This window comes from Saccopteryx bilineata, chromosome 1, assembly GCF_036850765.1.
Source record: "Saccopteryx bilineata isolate mSacBil1 chromosome 1, mSacBil1_pri_phased_curated, whole genome shotgun sequence".
In the NCBI taxonomy this organism is placed as follows: Eukaryota; Metazoa; Chordata; class Mammalia; order Chiroptera; family Emballonuridae; genus Saccopteryx; species Saccopteryx bilineata.
Genome location: NC_089490.1, coordinates 281,876,741 through 281,898,152, shown reverse-complemented (window position 1 = coordinate 281,898,152; position 21,412 = coordinate 281,876,741). Strand labels below are relative to the sequence as shown.

Sequence of the window (21,412 nt, the reverse complement as noted above, 5' to 3'; positions counted from 1 at the left end):
ATTCCAAGTACAATGGCAGAAACTGAGGGTCTCCTAAGGTCTAGCCTCGGAAGTTTGACAGTCACTTCTCCCCACATTCTTTTGTTGAAAACTGGTCCCAGGGCAAGCTAAATTCAAAAGGAGGGAAGTAGAGCCCATCTCTTGATAAGTTGGTGGGATAGTCACATTGCAGAAGAGATGTGGGATGCTGTAGCCATCTTGTAAACAGATACTAGGGATAGCCTAATTGACTTAACCAATCTTCTATAGCATCAGCGCGAATGGCTGTTCTCCACGATCTGTTGGTGTGCTGCCTCCTGGTTTCCTTTCTAGCTGTCTTCCTGCTTATCTTCAGCCTTCACCATTTGTTCTTTCCCTCCTTGCCCCTGGCATATTGGTGTTCCACAAGGTTCTTCACCTTTTTGTCTTTTCATTCTCCACTTCTTTCTTAGAAAATTGTATCTGCACTCATGGAATTAAGGTAATGTACTTAATTCAGGAAATGAATGGGAAGCTGATGTTCACCAATAACAAATGGTTGAATAAATTATGGTACATTCATATTTTTGTTGTTATTACACAGGTAGAAATAGTCTTTATTAAACTAAAAGAATTCTGTGATATATTATTAAGAAAAAATGCATAAAAAATTTATAAAATATTATAGAGATGTGTGTATGCTTGCATATGCTTGTATAAGCATAGTGCATATGAAAAGATATGCTTCACTGGTTATATTGAACATACCTTATTATTGTAATTAACAATCGGTTTAAAGTAATCAGTGGTATTCAGGAATTAATTTCAAACCAGCTATGAATCTGTAGACAATAAAGATAGAAGGGAGTGTAGAAAAATATCTCTTTGATGGTTTAGGGAATGTTTACAAAAATGGGGATCTGTGTGTATGTGTGTGTGTGTGTGTGTGTGTGTGTTAAATGCTTATATATGCATAGAAGTAAGTCTGTAAAGGTTTAGAACAAAATGTTAACAGTAGTAATTTCTGGATGCAGAAGCTTTTCATTTCTTTTGGCTTATCTGTATTATGTAATTTTAAAACAATGCTATTTGCAAAATAGAAATATCTAAGAATAGCAGATAATACATAAAAACTGGTACCATTATGCTGCTTGTTATCTGAATGCCCAAGGCTTGAAAAAGCAACAATAGCATGAAATTATTACAAAATGGATCCATTTGAAAACAGCAGTTGCCACATAACATTTTTGTTCCTTTCTTGTAGCAAAGGCTGAAGGAAGAGAAGGAAGCCAAGCGGGCTCGTTTGGATGGAAGGCATGACTACTTATTTGGGATTGTAGCTTCCTGTGTGGAACTGAACAAAACTGAAGTGGAGGATGCAGTTCTTGAGGGGAATCAGGTGCGATGCATTTGAGTTCTCATTGACTTGATTGTGGTGGACATGGAGGGTCTGCTGACAGTTTGTGGCTGGATCCCATGTGGGGCCAGAGAGGAGGGGCCCTGTTTTAACATGGACAGGTCTCCATTTTGATCTGTACAGATGTTGCCAAAATGACCTTAGGGCTTTCAGGACTTTGTGTTGAACGGGGTACTTATAGTTGTCATTGAAGTCCCGTGATTCTTAGGTCACTCCAGAGAAGCGGGGCTTCAGGTGCCCTTTTGGAACCTCAGCTTGGAGAACAGAATCTCCTTCCAGTGGCTGATTTACTTTTTTTCTTTTTTTTGTAATTATCTTGTTCTAACCTGGGAAAATGAATTATAACATAATTTTCTGGTTTGGTTTGGCAGCTGAATCTGGTTTCTTTTGTTCCTAACCTTGATGTCCATTTTCTGCCGTGACTTCCCTCCAAAACCTAGGATGTGATCTCACCTTGGGTGGGAAAGATCAAAATACTGGAGATGATAATTTTCTGGGTAGTGCAGAAGGCATTTCAGGAGCCCTGTGATGGTTCCTAAAATATTTTTTAAAAAATTTATTAGGGGGAAGCCCTGGCCGGTTGGCTCAGTGGTAGAGCGTCGGCCTGGCATGCAGGAGTCCCGGGTTCGATTCCCGGCCAGGGCACACAGGAGACGCACCCATCTGCTTCTCCACCCCTCCCCCTCTCCTTCCTCTCTGTCTCTCTCTTCCCCTCCCACAGCCAAGGCTCCATTGGAGCAAAGTTGACCCAGGCACTGAGGATGGCTCTGTGGCCTCTGCCTCAGGTGCTAGAATGGCTCTGGTTGCAACAGAGCGATGCCCCAGATGGGCAGAGCATTGCCCCCTGGTGGGCATGCTGGGCACATGCAGGAGTCTGTCTGCCTCCCTATTCCCAACTTCAGAAAAATACAAATACAAAAAAAAACTTATTAAGGGGAAGAGGGGGAGAGAGAGAGAGAGAGAGAGAGAGAGAGAGAGAGAGAGGAAGAGAGGGTGTGGGAGGGAGAGCGAGTGAGCACCCTATTTGTTGAATCAGTGTCACACTGATAACACTTTCAGTGTAGGCTTATAAATGTTTAACAGTCAGCTTTGGGCAAGAGAGTGGAGGGAAGCACTAAGTGTGAATGTTTGCTGATTTCTATTGTGTAAATACTCCCAGATGGCTGATTCCGAACTACCAACAGGATGTAACTAAGCACTAAGTTGGGAGCTGTGATCATTTGGCTATCACAAACCAGTACAAGTTGGCTACAGCACTCCACTACCTCTGTTCCTTCCTGCTGTGTCACTGCAGTGGAGTTAATAGGAGTCATGGGACAATTAAGGATGAAAATCAGTGAAATAGTTAAACTATAGAAAATCAGTGAAATAGTTAAACTATAGAATGAATCAGTCAGGGGTTGAGGAAATGCCCCTTTCTCCTCTTGGTCCTTCTCATCACAGCTAACATTTATTGGATATTTACCATATGTCATTCTCTCTCCTAAGTGAGTTTCATCCATTATCCTATTTAATACCAGGATGTAGATAATATTATTTCCCCAAAATAGAGGCACAGAAGGAGACTGATTCAGCCTTGGACAGATTGTTCCCAAGGTGAATTGCTTAACTCTACCCTATTTCCCAATTCTGACATCTGGATTTTAGATAATGCAGGTGAGATGAATGAATGAAAGTTCTAGACTATAGGAAGCCCAGGTCGAATTCCTCTGTCATAATCAGGACTGAAGAGTATTAAAACTTGGAGGTCTAAAGAAACCATCCTGGTTCAGTCTTACAAGCAAGGCTAGAGTGACAGGTGTTTCAATATGGCCGGGATGGAAGTATCTCTTTTCCACATTCTTGGCTTGGAAGTCAATCTCATGGAGTGCATCCTACCCATCCCCATAGCAACCTCAGGCAAGGAACCATAACAAAGAAAACAGGACAACTTGCCTTTTCTCCTATTTAATGGTTTTATCTATAACATGGGAGAAATTGAAGGCACTTTATTTTCACATTAAAATTTTTAGGCTAGATTTTATCCCTTAAAATTAAAAAAATTTAAATTGTGGTAAAATAAACATAAATAAAATTCACCATTTTAATTGTTTTAAAGTGTATGTATGTTTATTTATCCATCCATCATCAGTGAACATGATTTTACCTTTTGGCTACTGTAAATAATGCTGCCGTGAACACAGGGGTACCAGTATCTCTGCAAGACCCTCCAGCCGTTGCAGCTCTTATGCATGCATACCTAGAAGTGGAGTTTCTGGATCATATAGAAAATTTGTCTTTTCCACAATGACATTTTACACCCCACTGACACTGTACAAGGGTTCCAGTTTCTCAACATCCTTGCCAACATTTATTATTTTCTGGGTTTTTTTATATGAAATGAAATGAGAAGCTGTCCTAATGTTTGTGTAGATTTATTCTTTTCTTCCAATTTAAGTTCAAAACTATGCTATTGACTATTTAAAAGAAGCACTTCTATTGATAGCAAGCCAGTCAGTTGGCAGACCTTTAGATGTGTAGTGAACCCCATGGATGGGACTAAGTTCTAGGTTGCTCTTGGCTGGACGGTACCATGGACATATGTGTCCTCATGGCATTTTCGGTGATTGTTGCAATTTAATATTAACAATTACCTTTAGTATGTTAGACTGGGTTTTTTTTAATATTAATATTTTTTTATTAAATTTAATGCAGTGACATTGATAAATCAGGGTACATATGTTGAGAGAAAATATCTCTAGATTATTTTGACATTTGATTGTGCTGTATACCCCTCCCGCAAAGTTAAATTGTCTTCTGTCACCTTCTATCTGGTTTTCTTTGTGCCCCTCCCCTCCCCTAACCCCTCTCTTCCTTCTTCACCCCCTCCCCCCTCCCCCAACCCCCCCCCCGCCCCTGTTGCCATCACATTCTTGTTCATGTCTCTGAGTCTCATTTTTATGTCCCTTCTATGTATGGATTCATCTCAGTTTTTTTTCTGATTTACTTATTTCACTCCGTATAATGTTATCAAGGTCCATCCATGTTATTGTAAATGATCCGATGTCATCATTTCTTATGGCTGAGTAGTATTCCATAGTATATATGTACCAAAGTTTTTTAATCCACTCGTCCTCTGACGGACACTTGGGCTGTTTCCAGATCTTCGCTATTGTGAACAATGCTGCCACAAACATGCGGGTGCACTTCTCCTTTTCGAGCCGTTCTATGGTGTCCTTGGGGTATATTCCTAAAAGTGGGATAGCTGGGTCAAAAGGCGGTTCGATTTTCAGTTTTTTGAGGAATCTCCATACTGTTTTCCACAGTGGCTGCACCAGTCTGCATTCCCACCAGCAGTGCAGGAGGGTCCCCTTTTCTCCACATCCTCGCCAGCACTTATTCTGTGTTGTTTTGTTGATAAGCGCCATTCTGACTGGTGTAAGGTGATATCTCATTGTGGTTTTAATTTGCATTTCTCTAATGATTAGTGATGTTGAGCATTTTTTCATATGCCTATTGGCCATCTGTATGTCCTCTTTGGAGAAGTGTCTATTCATCTCTTTTGCCCATTTTTGGATTGGGTTGTTTGTCTTCCTGGTGTTGAGTTTTACAAGTTCTTTATAAATTTTGGTTATTAACCCCTTATCAGACGTATTGTCAAATATGTTCTTCCATTGTGTAGTTTGTCTTTTTATTCTGTTCTTGTTGTCTTTAGCTGTGCAAAAGCTTTTTAGTTTGATATAGTCCCATTTGTTTATCCTGTCTTTTATTTCACTTCCCCGTGGAGATAAATCAGCAAATATATTGCTCCGAGAGATGTCGGAGAGCTTACTGCCTATGTTTTCTTCTAAGATGCTTATGGTTTCACGGCCTACATTCAAGTCTTTTATCCATTTTGAGTTTATTTTTGTGAGTGGTGTAAGCTGGTGATCTAGTTTCATTTTTTTGCAGGTAGCTGTCCAATTTTCCCAACACCATTTGTTAAAGAGGCTGTCTTTACTCCATTGTATTTCCTTACCTCCTTTGTCAAATATCAGTTGTCCATAGAACTGTGGGTTTATTTCTGGGTTCTCTGTTCTATTCCATTGATCTATATGCCTGTTCTTATGCCAGTACCAGGCTGTTTTGAGTACAATGGCCTTGTAGTATAACTTGATATCAGGAAGTGTGATACCTCCCACTTTATTCTTCTTTTTTAAGATTGCTGAGGCTATTCGTGTCCTTTTTTGGTTCCATATAAATTTTTGGAATATGTGTTCTATATCTTTGAAGTATGTCATTGGTATTTTAATTGGTATTGCATTGAATTTATAAATTGCTTTGGGTAATATAGACATTTTAATGATGTTTATTCTTCCTAACCATGAGCACGGTATATGCTTCCACTTGTTAGTATCTTCCTTGATTTCTTTTATCAATGTTTTGTAATTTTCCGAGTACAAGTCTTTAGTCTCCTTGGTTAAGTTTACTCCTAGGTACTTTATTTTTTTGGTTGTAATTGTGAAGGGGATTGTTTCCTTAATTTCTCTTTCTGACTGTTCATTGTTGGTGTATAAAAATGCTTCTGATTTCTGAGTATTGATTTTATATCCTGCCACTTTGCTGAATTTATTTATCAGGTCCAGTAGTTTTTTGACTGAGACTTTAGGGTTTTCTATATACAATATCATATCATCTGCAAATAATGATAGTTTTACTTCTTCTTTTCCAACTTGAATGCCTTTTATTTCTTCTTCTTGTCTGATTGCTGTGGCTAGGACTTCCAGGACTATGTTAAATAAGAGTGGTGAAAGGGGGCACCCCTGCCTTGTTCCTGATCTTAAGGGTATTGCTTTTAATTTTTGCCCATTGAGTATGATGTTGGCTGTGGGTTTCTCATAGATGGCTTTTATCATGTTGAGGTATGTTCCCTGTATTCCCACTTTGCTGAGAGTTTTGATCATGAATGGGTGTTGGATTTTATCAAATGCTTTTTCTGCATCTATTGAAATTATCATATGGTTTTTCTCCTTCTTTTTGTTTATGTGATGAATCACATTGATTGATTTACGAATATTGTACCAGCCTTGCCTCCCCAGAATAAATCCCACTTGATCATGGTGTATGATTGTTTCCATATATTGTTGGATCCGGTTTGCTAATATTTTGTTGAGGATTTTAGCATCTATATTCATCAGAGATATTGGCCTATAATTTTCTTTCTTTGTGTGGTCTTTGCCTGGTTTTGGAATCAGAATTATGCTCGCCTCATAAAAGGAGTTTGGAAGTCTTCCTTCCTCTTGAATTTTTTGAAATAGTTTGAGAAGGATAGGAGTTAGTTCTTCTTTGAATATTTGGTAGAATTCCGTTGTGAAGCCATCGGGCCCCGGACTTTTCTTTGTTGGGAGTTTTTTGATAACTGTTTCGATCTCCTTTGGTGTAATTGGTCTGTTTAAGTTTTCTGATTCTTCCAGATTGATTTTTGGAAGATTGTACGTTTCAAGGAATTTGTCCATTTCATCTAGGTTGTCTAGTTTTTTGGCATACAGTTCTTCATAGTATTTTCTTACAATATTTTGTATTTCTGTTGTGTCAGTTGTTATTTCTCCTCTCTCATTTCTAATTTTATTTATTTGAGTCCTCTCTCTCTTTTTCTTGGTGAGTCTACTTAAAGGTGCATCAATCTTGTTTACCTTTTCAAAGAACCAGCTCCTAGTTTCATTGATCTTCTGTATTGTTTCTTTAGCCTCTATGTCATTTATTTCTGCTCTGATCTTTATTATTTCCTTCCTTCTACTACATTTGGGCTTTACTTGCTGTTCTTTTTCTAATTCTTTTAGATGCAGGGTTAAGTTGTTTATTTGAGCTTTTTCTAGCTTCTGAAAGTGTGCCTGTAGTGCTATGAACTTCCCTCTCAGCACTGCTTTCGCTGTGTCCCATAAATTTTGAGTTGTTGTATGCTCATTGTCATTCGTTTCTAGGAATTTCTTTATTTCTTCTTTGATCTCATTCTTAATCCATTCATTATTTAACACCCTGCTATTTAGTTTCCATGTGTTTGAGAATTTTTGAGCTTTTCTGCTGTGATTCATTTCTAGTTTCATGCCGTTGTGATCGGAGAAAGTGCTTGATATGATTTCAGTCTTCTTAAATTTGTTGAGAGCACTTTTGTGCCCTAACATGTGGTCTATCCTAGAGAATGTACCATGAGCACTTGAAAAGAATGTATATTCTGCTGCTTTAGGGTGAAAGGTTCTGAAGATATCTATTAAATCGAGTTGATCTAGTGTTTCCAATAAGTCTGCTGTTTCTTTGTTAATTTTCTTTCTTGAGGATCTATCTAGTGATGTTAGTGGGGTATTGAAATCCCCTACTATTATAGTATTGCTGTTGATCTCGCCCTTTAAATCCATCAAAGTCTGTTTTATATATTTGGGTGCTACTATATTAGGTGCATAGATATTTATAATAGTTATATCTTCCTGTTGGATTACTCCCTTTATCATTATGTAGTGGCCTTCTTTATCTCTTACTATATCCTTTGTTTTAAAGTCCAATTTGTCTGATATAAGTATTGCTACCCCAGCTTTTTTTTCATTTCCGTTTGCATGAAACATTTTTTTCCATCCTTTTACCTTCAATCTGTGTGTGTCTTTTGTTCTAAGGTGTGTCTCTTGTAGACAACATATGTATAGGTCCTGTTTTCTTATCCATGCAGCTACCCTATGTCTTTTGATTGGATCATTTAATCCATTTACATTTAAGGTTATTATTGATATGTAGTTGTTTATTGCCATTTTCTTCTTTAAAGGTGTATTCCTTTTTCTTTTTCTTTTTTTCTGTATTCTTTTCCCACTTTATCTGTTTACACCAGGCCCCTTAATATTTCCTGCAGCATTGGTTTGGTTGTAATGAATTCCTTGAGTTGTTTTTTGTCTGGGAAGCTTTTTATTTCTCCTTCAATTTTAAACGATAGCCTTGCTGGATAAAGTAGTCTTGGTTGTAGGTTCTTGTTCTGCATTACTTTGAATATTTCTTGCCATTCCCTTCTGGCCTCAAGTGTTTCTGTTGAGAAGTCAGATGTCATCCTTATGGGGGCTCCTTTGTAGGTGATAACTTTTTTTTCTCTTGCAGCTTTTAATATTTTCTCTTTATCGCTTAGCTTTGGTATTTTAATTATGATGTGTCTTGGTGTAGGTTTCTTTGGGTTTCTCTTTAATGGAGTCCTCTGTGCTTCTTGGATTTGTGAGAGTTTCTCTTGCATTAATTTAGGGAAGTTTTCAGCTATGATATGATTGAACAAAGTCCCTATCCCTTGTTCTTTTTCTTCTTCTTCAGGAACCCCTATGATGCGGATGTTATTTCTCTTCATGTTGTCACAGAGCTCTCTAAGAGTTTCCTCTGACTTTTTGAGTCTTTTTTCTCTTTTCTTCTCTGCTTTCATGCCTTCATTCCAGTTGTCTTCTAACTCGCTGATTCAATCCTCTGCTCTATCTATCCTGTTTTTAATTCCTTCCATTGTGGTCTTTATTTCTGATATTGTATTTGTCGTCTCCAACTGATTCTTTTTTATACTTGCTATTTCTTTATTTAGGTTTTCAAACTCCCCCTCCATTGTTGTTCTAAGATCCCTAAGCATCCTTACAATCATTATTTTGAACTCTGCATCTGGAAGTTTGATTATTTCCATATCACTCAGTTCATCTCTCGAAAGTGTCTCTTGTGGTTTCATTTGGATTGCACTCCTTTGTTTTCTCATCTTCTTCTTCTTTTTTTTTTTTTATTTGTAGAGTTGATTGAGTCTAGGCTTGGTGTTGTCTGCCTCCAGTTTTCAGTTTTGTTATTTTTAGGTCTTCGTGGGTTGGTATCAGCTATTATTTGTAATCCACTTTCCGATTTGGGCAGCTTTGAAGTCTTGATTTGTTTGTTTTCTTAACAGGTGATAGTCTTGTTAACTGATCTCAGCAGGGGGCTTCCTTGAAACTGTATCCAGGAATGCTGTGGGTGTAACCTGAGACGCTGAAGGTCTCTTCCTCCAACTAATCTCACTGGGGGCAGGGTTTTTTCTCTCAGCTTCAGTAGGGGGAGGTGTATCTCAGATCTCCATGGAGACCTGAGTTACTGCCCCTCCTCCCCACTTCTTGTTTTCAGCTGTGTCTTGTTGTGCTGATTGGAGCTGGATAGATGTCCGGAGATCTCTGATCCGGAAGCACTTCAGCTCTGTTTTGTGAAAGGTTCAGTCCCTCCCCCAGCTATGGCCGCCTCCAGCACGAATGAGTCAGCTTTTTTATTTTGTTTCTTGCATACCTTAGCCCCTCACAGTCTGTCCCTCTCCCTGTCTTTTCCACTTGGGAGATAAGCTGGTCTTTTCAACCCACCTTGCTCCCTGGTCGCCAGGTAAGTGGCTGTGAGCAGTAGTTTCTGCTCTTTTTCCTCTGTGAAATCCTCTCTGGGCTCTCAGCCTCACCCCCCTCCTTCCCTTCCTGTAAGCAGAGGAGATTCAGGCACTCCTTACCAGGATTATTGTGGCTTCCTCTTTGCTCCTTGGTTTTTGAGAGCTGTTCTTGCAGTTCAGTGTTGGTTTTTCCTGCTGATTTTTTCTAAATTGATTTGTATTCCAGTTTGGTGTTGAGAGCTGGGTGTCTGTGCATCCGCCTACTCCGCTGCCATCTTCTCTCTCGTGGACAGAATACCACGATTCCGAGCCTGGAGTGTCCGGGGCTCTCGCTGTTGAGGGGCAGTGCACCTAGACTGGGTTTTGAAAGGTTTGTTTTCTCTGATCTGCAATGGAATGAAAATGAAACACTCATCTATGTTTATATCTGCCTTCAACAGCTCAACACTTTAGGAAATTACCAAAAATGGACAGTCTCTTCAAATGTACATCTGTACCAAATATTTTTATGATTAATTTAATTACTTCTTTAAATTGAATCCTTACTATATGAGACATTTATCCTTTCAAGATTATGTTGAAAGAAATAAATGCCTTCTGTATGGTTTGCATTAGAGGCAGTCCTATCTGAATAAGAAAGGTGATAGTAAATGTTGATATAAATGTGGTTTCTAATTCAGCACAGAGTTGTTACCATGCATTTTCTTTTTCTCAGATTGAGAGAATCGATCAGCTTTTTGCTGTTGGAGGCCTTCGTCACCTCATGTTTTACTATCAGGATATGGAGATAGCAGAAACAGGTATACAAATTTGATGTGCCATAACCCAGAAATGTGTTGTTAGATTTAATTGAGGATGTCACAAAGCAGAAGGCCACTGTGGGAACTGAACAGGTAGCAGTGAGGTGTCAGGGAGGAGGCCCAGGTTCCATTTGTACCTTAAGGAAAGGGGACAGATAGTGATGGGTAGTTAGCCTGGTTGTTCTTCTTATTTGAGATGTTTTATTTACTTTTTTCAGGCTGTGCTGTTAACTTGAGAACAATAAAGTAGTTTACATTTTGCGACTTCTTTTCCTTACATGCTGGTTCAATCCACAGAATTATGTTCTAGAACTATCTATGGGCATCTGTTTTCTCTCTATATAGACACTATTTCTTTTTAACATAGGAATTGTTGCCAGTAGTCCTAACATGAGTTTTCCACAGTTAAATATCACATTGTGTTTATTTTCTACTAACGATGATGAAAATGAGTAATATTGAATGATAAGTTTAGTCATTTTCACTTGAGAAAAATTTGTAAATCTTTGTGTGGATTCAACTGGCAAATCTCATTCTACTTTTATGGGGATTTATATAATTTAAAAGTCAAACCAGTGACATAAACAAATACATTATGATTACATCAAAATATCTTATGCATCCTTTTATTACCTTTTTGAAGAAAGGAAAAATAGTTATTGCTGTTGGTATAGAGTACAACTGTACTGTTGCATTTAAAAACTGAGGAAATTATGCATGTGTAATCTAAATGACCAGCATCTAATTAAAATGATCTATCTGATGTCTTATGGTCCAAAAGTATATTTTGAGTGAAAAGTCACAATAATACAGAAGTTTTGAGTTCTATCTCAGATTGTGAAGCTGATGAAATGTTGAGTTCATTCATGAACTATGCACTTGATGAGCTTGCCTTCGTATGTACAATCATACAATAAATGAGAAGGGTTTATTTTTGTTTCCTGTTTTCCCTTTAAACCTTTTCAGTGGGTGTGATTGTCCTTCTGACCTTGGATTAAAATTCAGACAATCCCATGATTTTTCTAGATATTTGTAGATAAGAAAAATTCCTACAGTTGCTTAGAATTATAAACACAATCTCAATTCAGAAACTAAAAGATATCCAGTTGATGAAAATCAGTTGATCTTCCTTCCTAGCCCTCCTTCTTCCTCCCACCCCCACCCCAAGCAGGGGTCTCTGAAGGTCGATATTTGCATGTGGTCCTTTCTTTTCTCATCTACTGCTTCTATCCCTCATCCACATTGTGTTAACCACAGGTTCTCACTGTGTCAGGCTTGAAGTTGGGCAGAGACTAAAGGTAGGAGGTGATAAGCAAGTTTTGTTGGACTTGGCACTGTTATGAGCTAGCTGACCTTGCGTTCTCTGGGCCCTTGCTCTTGTAGCCACTATGGTGGGGTCTCCAGTGATGGCTACTGGGAGCCCTGGCTGCATAGCCCTTGGTGATGTGTTCCTCCCAGTGGCCGTAGCCCTTTCCTCCTGTATGTTGGTAGCATACACCACACCAACTGGCTCTGTTCCATCATCCTTGTAGCACTCCTCTTGAACATGCTTTCAGGTGGCTCCAGGCTCACTTTCTTTTCATGAGGATCCCAACTGGTTCACTAGAAACAGTTACCACTTCTTGTCTTTACCATTGACGGACATGCCACCAGCTCCCAGTTCAGTCCAGTTACTCTTCATCTTTCCTGTTGTGTGCTGTGCTCAGATTTCTAAGGGAGGTCTCATATCCCATTCCAATGTGTCCCTAAACTTCAGGGGACACAAATCAGACTTTTTTGGTAGCTGGACTGAAAAGTCTGTTTATTGACTATGGTGACCAATGATCCTAGTTTTCCCAAGACTGACCTGGTTTTAGCATTGAAAGTCCCATGTTTTAGGAAACCCTTCAATCCTGGGTGAAGTGGGACAGTTGTTCACCTCCATCTAGACCTGTGGTATAAGTGGACGCATTTCCCACCTGGACCCTCTGCATACAGGAGAGCTGTTCTCACCAAATCCTTCCTCAGTCTACACACTCCTGAGACTCTTAATTCGGTTGTGGGTGAGATGTTTAATCAGGCACTTTGAAGTTGCTGCAGGATTTATTTTTTGCCCTAACAATCTCTTTGTTTCTGTTATCTATATTATCCTGGTGCCTTGTTGAAACTTCTAGTTTAACATCTTCTTCATGAGATCCAGATGATATTAGTCAGAAGTGGGACATGATTCTGAATGAGAGAGAAATCTTCTGATTTCCTTTCTTGGAGGGGTTTGTTGTCATCACCCCAGTCCAAGTCCCTAGACCAGCACCATGGGGATGAAAGAACCTCAGGAGAGGACTCCTCTAAGAGGACCTAAGCCCAGGTCTTAGGGTTCAGCTTCCAGTCCACTCCCCTCCCCAAATCCCTTTGTTAGCACTAACAATCTAGCTCCTACCCCAGTAGTCTTCCTTGAGCTACCAGTTCATTTGGAGATCTAAAACTTTCTTGAGCAGACAAGAGCACAGTAAAGTAACTCAGAGCATACTCTGTGCACTTCAGTGGTCCACTCATGAGCTACATGCTTGGATGACCCGAAATGAATTTCCAGATAATAATAGTGATAAAGCTTGCCTGACCTGTGGTGGTGCAGTGGGTAAAAGCATTGACCTGGAACACTGAGGTTGCTGGTTCAAAACCTCAGGCTTGCCTGGTCAAGGCACATATGGGAGTTGATGCTTCCTGTTCCTCCCCTTTCTTTCTCCTTTTCTCTCTCTCTTTTCTCTCAAATAAATAAATAAAATTAAAAAAATGATAATGCTTAGCGAGCTAGTATTTTGATGTGCTTTTCTAAGGGCTTTACAGACATTAACTTATTTAATCCTTACAACAGTCCCAGGTGCTGAGTTTTAGTACTACTATTTCCATTTTTCAGATAGCAAAACTGAGTCATGGAAAGAGAAACTTGTCCATGGTCACATGGCTAGGCAGTGCAGCCCGAGATTGAAGCCCTGGTAGCCGGGCTCTAGAGGGCATACCGTTCCTCACAATGCTGTCCTGCCTCTCCACAGTCCTGACTCAGCATTGTAGTGAAGGACCAACCAGACTATGATAGAGAGGGGGCAGCAGGAAGGGGTAGAGATCTGGAGGTTTGCAGTTAGAGCTGGTTTCCAAGCTCAGCTCTGCACCTGTTGGCTGTGTGACTTGAGATGGCTCATAGCTGCGATCGGTTGTAGGGAGTTTTCATATTATAGACTAGGTTCCAAGCAGAAGGCCTGATGTGCAGTAAAAGTAAAAATATTCTGTCACCTCCCCTACCCCTTTCAGTGCCCCTGTGAAAGCCCATTGCAACAGAGATGATGTACAGCTTCAGCAAGAATCTGCTCTGGACCAATTTTTGTTTTTTTCTTTCTCTCTCTGTTTTTTTGCTAAGTGAGAGGAAGGGAGATAGGCAGATTCCCGCATGTGCCCCAACCCTGGTCCACTCAGCAACCCCCATCTGGGGTCAATGCTCTGCCCATCTGGGGACATTCTCTCAACCGAGCTGTTTTTAGCACCTGAGATGGAGGCTCCATGGAGCTGTTCTCAGCACCTGGGGCCGATGCACTCGAACCAATCAATCGAATCATGGCTGTGGAAGGGGTGGAGAGAGAAAGACAGAGAAGGGGAGGAGGATAGATATAGAAGCAGATGGTCGCTTTTCCTGTGTGTTCTGACTGGGAATAGAACCTGGGACTTCACACGCCAGGCTGACACTTCACCACTGAGCCAGCTAGCTAGGGCCTGGCTGCACCAATCTTTCTTATTCTGCACCTCTCCTTTCCGGTTTTTGTTTTTTTTTCTGAAGCAACAATTCTGAAATAAACAGAGCCTTTTAAGTCCCTTTGGTGCTCAGGGTAGAGGTTGTTTAAGTGGTGGACCTTCTAAATCACATGGCTAAGCCAACAGGACAATATTTTAATGAGGAAATTTTATGTGAAGAAGTCACTACATGGACTGCAAATAGCGGTTGTGAAATTAAAATTCTTTTGCATTTGTAGGACAACATAGCTCTTCAGGAGGAGTAAGTCCTATTTCTGGAAAGATTAAGAAACCTAAAGTGTTCGTGACCGAGGGGAACGAGGTTGCTCTGACTGGACTGTGTGTGTTCTTCGTCAGGAGCGACCCTTCCCAAGCTGTCACCCCGGAAAACATCCACCAGGTACGGGCAGAGCAAACCTTTACCCGCTTACCAAAAATTATTGTTCATTAAACGTTCATTAAATAGCCAAAACTACTTTCAAAGAAGTGTTTTAAAAAGCATTTAAAACAATTAAGGGCATCTCTTTTAAATCTGTTAGGTAAGAGGACTAAATGTTCAACTAATTAACAAAAATTGACAAAGCATTGTGTGTGTGTGTGTAACAGTGAGGTCTTTCCTTTTAAAAAGAATCCCCCCCCCACCTAATTTACTTTTTGGCAAATTTGGTACATTTAAAATAAGATTTTTTTTGTGTGTGCGTGTGTGGCAGAGATAGAGAGAGTCAGAGAGAGGGACAGACAGACAGGAAGGGAGAGAGATGAGAAACATCAGTTCTTCGTTGTGGTTCCTTAGTTGTTCATTGATTGGTTTCTCATATGTGCCTTGACCGGGGGAGGCTACAGCAGACCAAGTGACCCCTTGCTTGAGCCAGTGACCTTGGGCTCAAGCTGGTGAGCCTTGTTCAAACCAGATGAGCCCGCACTCAAGCTGGCGACCTTGGGGTCTCGAACCTGGGTCCTCTGCATCCCAGTATGATGCTCTATCCACTGCACCACCGCCTGGTCAGGCTAAAATAAGATTTTTTAAAGTGAATATATAACTTTATTTTTTTTGTGTGTGAAATAGTTTGTTTGTACATGTCTCCTCTGCCCTTAATAGGCGCATTGTTCTACTTGGAGTAGATAAACTGGTAAACATCTTATGATCTCTTTATTTTATTCTTATTGTGATGATTGTAATTCAGAATTGTATAAAGCTCATGTCTGAACCAGGGTGTGAAAATAATAATTTACTGGATGGAGAAATTGACTAGAAAAACAGGCAATGACCATGCCATATATAACAATGGAACTTTGACCTACAACCTGCAACCCTATCCAGGAAAGCAACCCGTAACGTACGTGAACAACTCCCAGAGCCCTCCCCTGTGAAGCCAGCGAGTCCTCTCCATGTGGCAGGTGGAAAGTGCAGTGGGGAATAGGGCGGGGGTAGAGGTGTGGTCCTTCCGGGCTGGGGCAGCGAGAGAAAGGCTTAGGTGAGCAAATGGCTGTTCTGGTGGCAGTCAGAGCTCTGTCAGGTAGCCAGTCTGGTTGTCAAACTTTCAGGAAGCCGGGTAGGAAGCTAACAAAACCTGTTGTCACAGTCAGCCAGAACGGCCAGATTTGATTCATGACTGCCAATCTCCTGAAGTTTTGTTTGTACTTCCAATGGCCTTCCCTGAGGCCAACCAGAGAAAGCCAATTGTGCTCCCCTAACCAATCACACAGGATACCCAGCTTTTAGTTAGCCTGAGTCCAGTGTCCGCAGGCCTGTAGCCTCCAATCAGGGCACCGCACTAGACCGCTGTCTCCCTCCTGCCTGCCTCTGAGTCTCTGCCAAAATGCAAGTGATACTGGTGGACTCCTTTACTACAGCAAGTTCTGAAGTACTAGCCTTTGCTTTTCTCATCTGGATGGTCTTTATTTACTTGCACAGGATGGTTGGTTAATGAACAACATTCAGAGAAGATTTAGTAGCTATGTTGTGATGGAAGGTAATTTTTGCAGTAGAGGACCTCTTCTTTGTTTTCCAGGAGGTGAGCTTTAATATGTTAGATGCCGCAGACGGGGGCCTGCTCAACAGCATGAGGCGTCTGCTGTCAGACATCTTCGTTCCTGCTCTCAGGGCCACGGGCCAGGGCTGGGGCGAGCTCGGTGGGCTTCAGGATGCAGCCAGCCTTCAGCAGGAGCTCCTGAGCTCCCTGGAAGGCTTTGTCAGTGTCCTGTCGGGTGCACAGGAGAGTCTGAAGGAGAAGGTAAGAGCAAATAAGTTACTCCTTCAAAAACAATCAGAAGCTGAACAAACCAACAGAGAAAGGTATAATACTCCTCTTAAATAGTCTTAATTCCACTACCTTGCAAATCTTGAAAAAATTTCATAGGCATTCTTATTGCCCCCTCAAAATAGGTTGAAATTCCTGTAGTTTGGAGTGATTAATGGATCAGAGGATCTATAGAAATGTTGACTATGATGGAAGACAGTCAGGGCAGGTGTGTGGCTGCAACGTATGGGATGCCTGTGGTACTGACCCGCACGCAGAGGGCAGGAGTCTGGATCCAGGGCATGTGTGTGCTGGGTGGTGGGTGGGGATGAAGCAAGTCCTGAAGAGGAGGGAGGAAAGAGGAGTTGGCACATATCTGGAGAGGAGAGAGTAGGTCAAGTGGTTCAACCTGTGACCAAAAGGCCTTCAATAACTTTGGCAAGCATGACCTTTAGCTTCCATAAAATTTGTCCTGCCTTCAGTAAGTCTTTGTGAGTGATTACCAGAGGAAGACGACAGCCCCACACCAGGCGTGTGTGGAGTGTAGAGGGATGAGTCCCCTGTGGGATGTTGGGAAGGAGGGAGGGAGGTGTTAGGCTTCCTAAAGGAGATAGAGTAAACTCGAGTAAACTTCATCCAGCCTGAGGCAGGGTGATTCCAACTAACATAATTGTTATATTAGCAATAGGCTCTGACTCAGGTCATAGTAAAATGCAAGTTGAATGAAACTAAATTGTTATTCTATATGAAAAAGCTATGTTTTCATAGATGACACTTCATTTTGTAGCAGAGGTATTTAAAAAGTGGGATGGATGTCCACACAGAGGGAGGCAGTGCCACTTCTTGAGGCCCAGAGCCCAAGTTGTGAAGCCAGTGAGTTCTCTTCATGTGGCAGGTGGAAAGTGCAGTGGGGAGTAGGGCGGGGTAGAGGTGTGGTCCTTCTGGGCTGGGGCAGCGAGAGAAAGGCTTAGGTGAGCAAATGGCTGTTCTGGTGGCAGTCAGAGCTCTGTCAGAGGGCATCAGTGTGAAAAACACCAATTGAGGAGGCCAGATCCAGGCAGGGGAACGTTTTGCCGCTGAGCCATGTGTGGGTGGGGCTGACAGTGCTTCTGAGCAGGGATGGGCTCTGGGGCCAGGACTGGGGGACTGTTAGAGGGCAGGGCTGGCGGGGCTTTATGAGGAAGCCAAGTGAAGGAAACCGGAAAACTCCCAGGTGCTGCAGTGTTATCTTGCAGCAGACCTCAGTGGCAGAGGCATGCCCCCACCCTGCAGGCCACTCTCTGCTGGTTTGAAGGGAGGAAAGTGTGATCACAGTATCCGGTGCTCACCCCTCCCCAGCCTGTGCCTTCCACCTTCTGCATCTCCTCACGGGCTCTTTAGTTTCACCTGGTTTACCAGGAAGCCCTTAGGACCTGGGCTTCATGAATTGGCTGCTTGGCAATGTTGGCATTTAGCATGGCCGCTAACCACATCCTATCCTGCTGGTTCTAAACCAGTTGAGAGAAACATATTAGCTCTGTTGCTAGTAAAGTGAGATTGGGCTTGAGGTCTGAATTTCGTGAGTCACAGTGCCAGATGCACAGTACCTGAAGGAAAATGTCCTCATTAAATATGGAGGTCCATTTTGTATTGTGAGTGTTTGAAAACACACTAGGTTTCATTGTCAAGTCAAAATCCAAGGTACCTCCTTCTCTACTCCCTTCCTCCCCCCTCCTCACCAAAACCCAAATCTGTTGCCACTTGCTAACTGTAAAGATGTTATTGGGTAAGGACACGGGAGCCTCTCCCTATGGTTAGCTTAAAAAATGAATGTAATAGATTAGAAATTACTCCTCCTCTTAATCAATTTTCTTGGAACTTTCCCATTTTCTTTGGTTTCTTGAGTTATCTAATTTCAAAGTTTTCTATTAAATTCCAAATTCCATGTTGTTGTGACTCTCTCTCTAGTTCACCTTTCTTTCTTTATGACCCAGAATTTGACCTTAGAATCCACTTTTTGAGTGTTGTGCTCCATGTGGGAGAATTAGGCATTTTCTGTCCCACTGTGTTTTCAAGATCTAAGCTGAGGAGTCAACCAGAAGTGTGTGTGGGTGTGTGTTTAAAAAGCATCACACCTTATTAATTTTCATTATAATTAGGTGAACCTTCAAAAGTGTGACATATTTGAACTGAAGACCCTGAAGGAACCGATAGACTACTTGACTCTAGCTAATAACCCTGAGACTTTGGAAAAAATAGAAGGTTGTATGAAAGTATGGATCAAACAAACAGAACAGGTAATTTTCAAACACCAGACATTATTTTAAATGCCGTATTGCTGAACTAGCCAGTGGAAGAAGGTAGATCATTTGCCATTCCCATTGCCTAAGTATTTTGCCAAGAGTCCCTGAAAAGGTCAGAGGCTCACATGGTTTTAATTTATAGTCTTCAGTTAGGAAGAGATACTAAGAATTCTAAGAGATGAAAGTAATGACTCTGTGTACTTACATCAGTGGTTCCCAACCCCCGGGCTGCGGACCAGCCATTTGGTACCGGTCCGCAGAGAAAGAATAAATAACTTACATTATTTCCGTTTTATTTATATTTAAGTCTGAACGATGTTTTATTTTTAAAAAATGTTTAAAAATGACCAGATTCCCTCTGTTACATCCATCTAAGACTCATTCTTGACGCTTGTCTTGGTCACGTGATACATTTATCCATCCCACCCTAAAGGCCGGTTCGTGAAAATATTTTCTGACATTAAACCAGTCCGTGGCCCAAAAAAGGTTGGGGACCACTGACTTACATAACTAGAAGACTGCACTTTGCTAATTTTTTTCCTCAAGATATAATTTACTTTGATGAGAACATCTGTAGAAATACAAAAAGTTTTCTGGTTATGTGTGTCCTCCAAAAGGTATCTTGAGAACTGAACCTTAAAAAAATATTTTCAGGGAAGTCCTAAGTGGAGGTGGACATTACTTCAAAAAGAAAGTACAGTTAAAATGAACTGACACAAGGCATGGGGGCTTTCTAAGGTTATATTGTTTCGGGGTTATACATAGTAAGTGAGTAACAAAGGAAACTTGCTGAGGTCGTATCCTCCAAAAGTTCATTAAAAACTCCTTAAATAAGTTGTTTTCAGTCTGAACAAGTCACCTAAGTTTTGGTGGAAGTATTGAAAATAAATACATGTTAGTAAAAGGCTGTCATTCAAAGCATGCAACTGATTAAGAATATAGCATGATTCCGATAGCATCATTTATTTGCTTTCTTATTTTTGCTTATGTATAACACTCATATCTCCATGTATGAGTATATAATGTGCTACTCAGTGGTTTGCGTTTGTGCTGTGCACTCACAGGTCCTTGCTGAAAGCAATCAGCTGCGGAAGGAAGCGGATGACCTTGGGCCCCGAGCAGAGTTGGAGCACTGGAAGAAAAGGCTGTCTAAGTTTAACTACCTTTTGGATCAGCTGAAAAGCCCAGATGTGAAGGCTGTGCTGGCAGTGCTTGCTGCTGCCAGGTCGAAACTTCTGAAGGTCACCAGACATTTCTTTTTGCTTCATGAAATGGGAATTTCATGTCATGGAGTCTTCCAGGTCATAGAGTAATTAGGGATAGAAAAATATTATTATACCTTCATGGAAAAATAACACTTTTAAGATTGGATATTGCCCATCTATAATTTTAGATACTGTGGAAATAGCCCTTGAATTAAAGATATTTGTTGGCTTATGTACCTGTATGCATATGTATTATTAGATGGCATTACATGTAATTATGATGTAGTATCATAACATGATTTTATATACATTATGAGCTCAGAACAACTAGGAGTAGTAATAAGGAAAACTTACCTTATATATCTATAGTTAGTCCTGGTTATTAGTTTCATATTGCTATGTTACAATTTACTCCCAAACTTAGCAACTTAAAACAAACATTTCTTATCACACAGTCTGTGGTTCAGGAATTTTTGTGTAGGTTAGCTGGTGCCCCGACTCAGAATTTCTCATGAGGTTGCAGTAGGGATGTCGGCTCATCGGCAGGCTCAACTGGGGAAGATCTGCTTCCAGGTTGCTCATGTGGTTGTTGCAGGGTTGAGTTCCTTGCTGGCCTTTGGCTGGAGACTTCCTTTAGTTTTTTATCATGTGGGTCCCTCACAACATGGCATCTGGCTTCCCTTAAAAGGAGTAAGTGGCAGAGTGCAAGAGAGCGCCCAGCGTAGAAAGTACCATCTTTTGGTAAGCTAATTCCAGAGGTGACAGCCCATCACTTTTGTCAGCCTGTTTATTAAAAGTGAATTGCTAGATTCAGCTCCCAATCAAGGGGTGGGGATGACGCAGAACATGAATACCAGGAGTCAGTCGTCATTGGGGACCATCAGAGGTGCCTATCACATCTGGCATTGACACCATAAAGACTACTTAATAGCAGTTTGCATGAATGTTTCAATCTATGAAAATAATTTAAAAAATCAATAATAATTTGTTTCAATAACTGCTTTAGATTTAGCTTATATCATTGCTCAAGAATGCAATCATTTCATTGTGCTATAGCTCAGAAATAGCAGCATTTCCATAAAGTCAGTCAAACCTTGTTGGCTTGTGCTAAATTAATTTCCTTTTACTTCTCCTACTTTTAGATATCTGTCCATTTTGAAAGATATCTAAAACTAGGGTATAGCACAGCCTCGCATGTGGTTGGCAGTTGATAAATAATTGCTACATTAATGGATGAAGAAATGTTTAGGTATATAGGGAAAGGGAGTTCAGGTTAGAATAGAAGGAAGATAGGAATTATGGGTGTGAGGTGCACAGTAGCCAGAAGAGGAGAAAAGGTATGGATTTAAAAGGGAGGTGAATTTCTCTTTATACTCTGTGCCAGTTATTTAAATAGGT

General features: G+C 40.8%; 1 protein-coding gene across 3 annotated transcripts in view; it reads left to right on the top strand.

The window, feature by feature from the left end:
* Nucleotides 1–21,412, top strand: part of DNAH5 (dynein axonemal heavy chain 5) — a 326,976-nt gene that overhangs the window by 74,021 nt on the left and 231,543 nt on the right. For all 3 annotated transcript variants that reach the window (XM_066243771.1, XM_066243781.1, XM_066243766.1), the window contains exons 2-7: nt 1,223–1,357; nt 10,444–10,528; nt 14,527–14,687; nt 16,300–16,521; nt 18,666–18,803; nt 19,874–20,050. In XM_066243771.1, the coding sequence (XP_066099868.1) occupies nt 1,223–1,357; nt 10,444–10,528; nt 14,527–14,687; nt 16,300–16,521; nt 18,666–18,803; nt 19,874–20,050 (918 nt within the window). The remainder of the gene's footprint in view (nt 1–1,222; nt 1,358–10,443; nt 10,529–14,526; nt 14,688–16,299; nt 16,522–18,665; nt 18,804–19,873; nt 20,051–21,412) is intronic.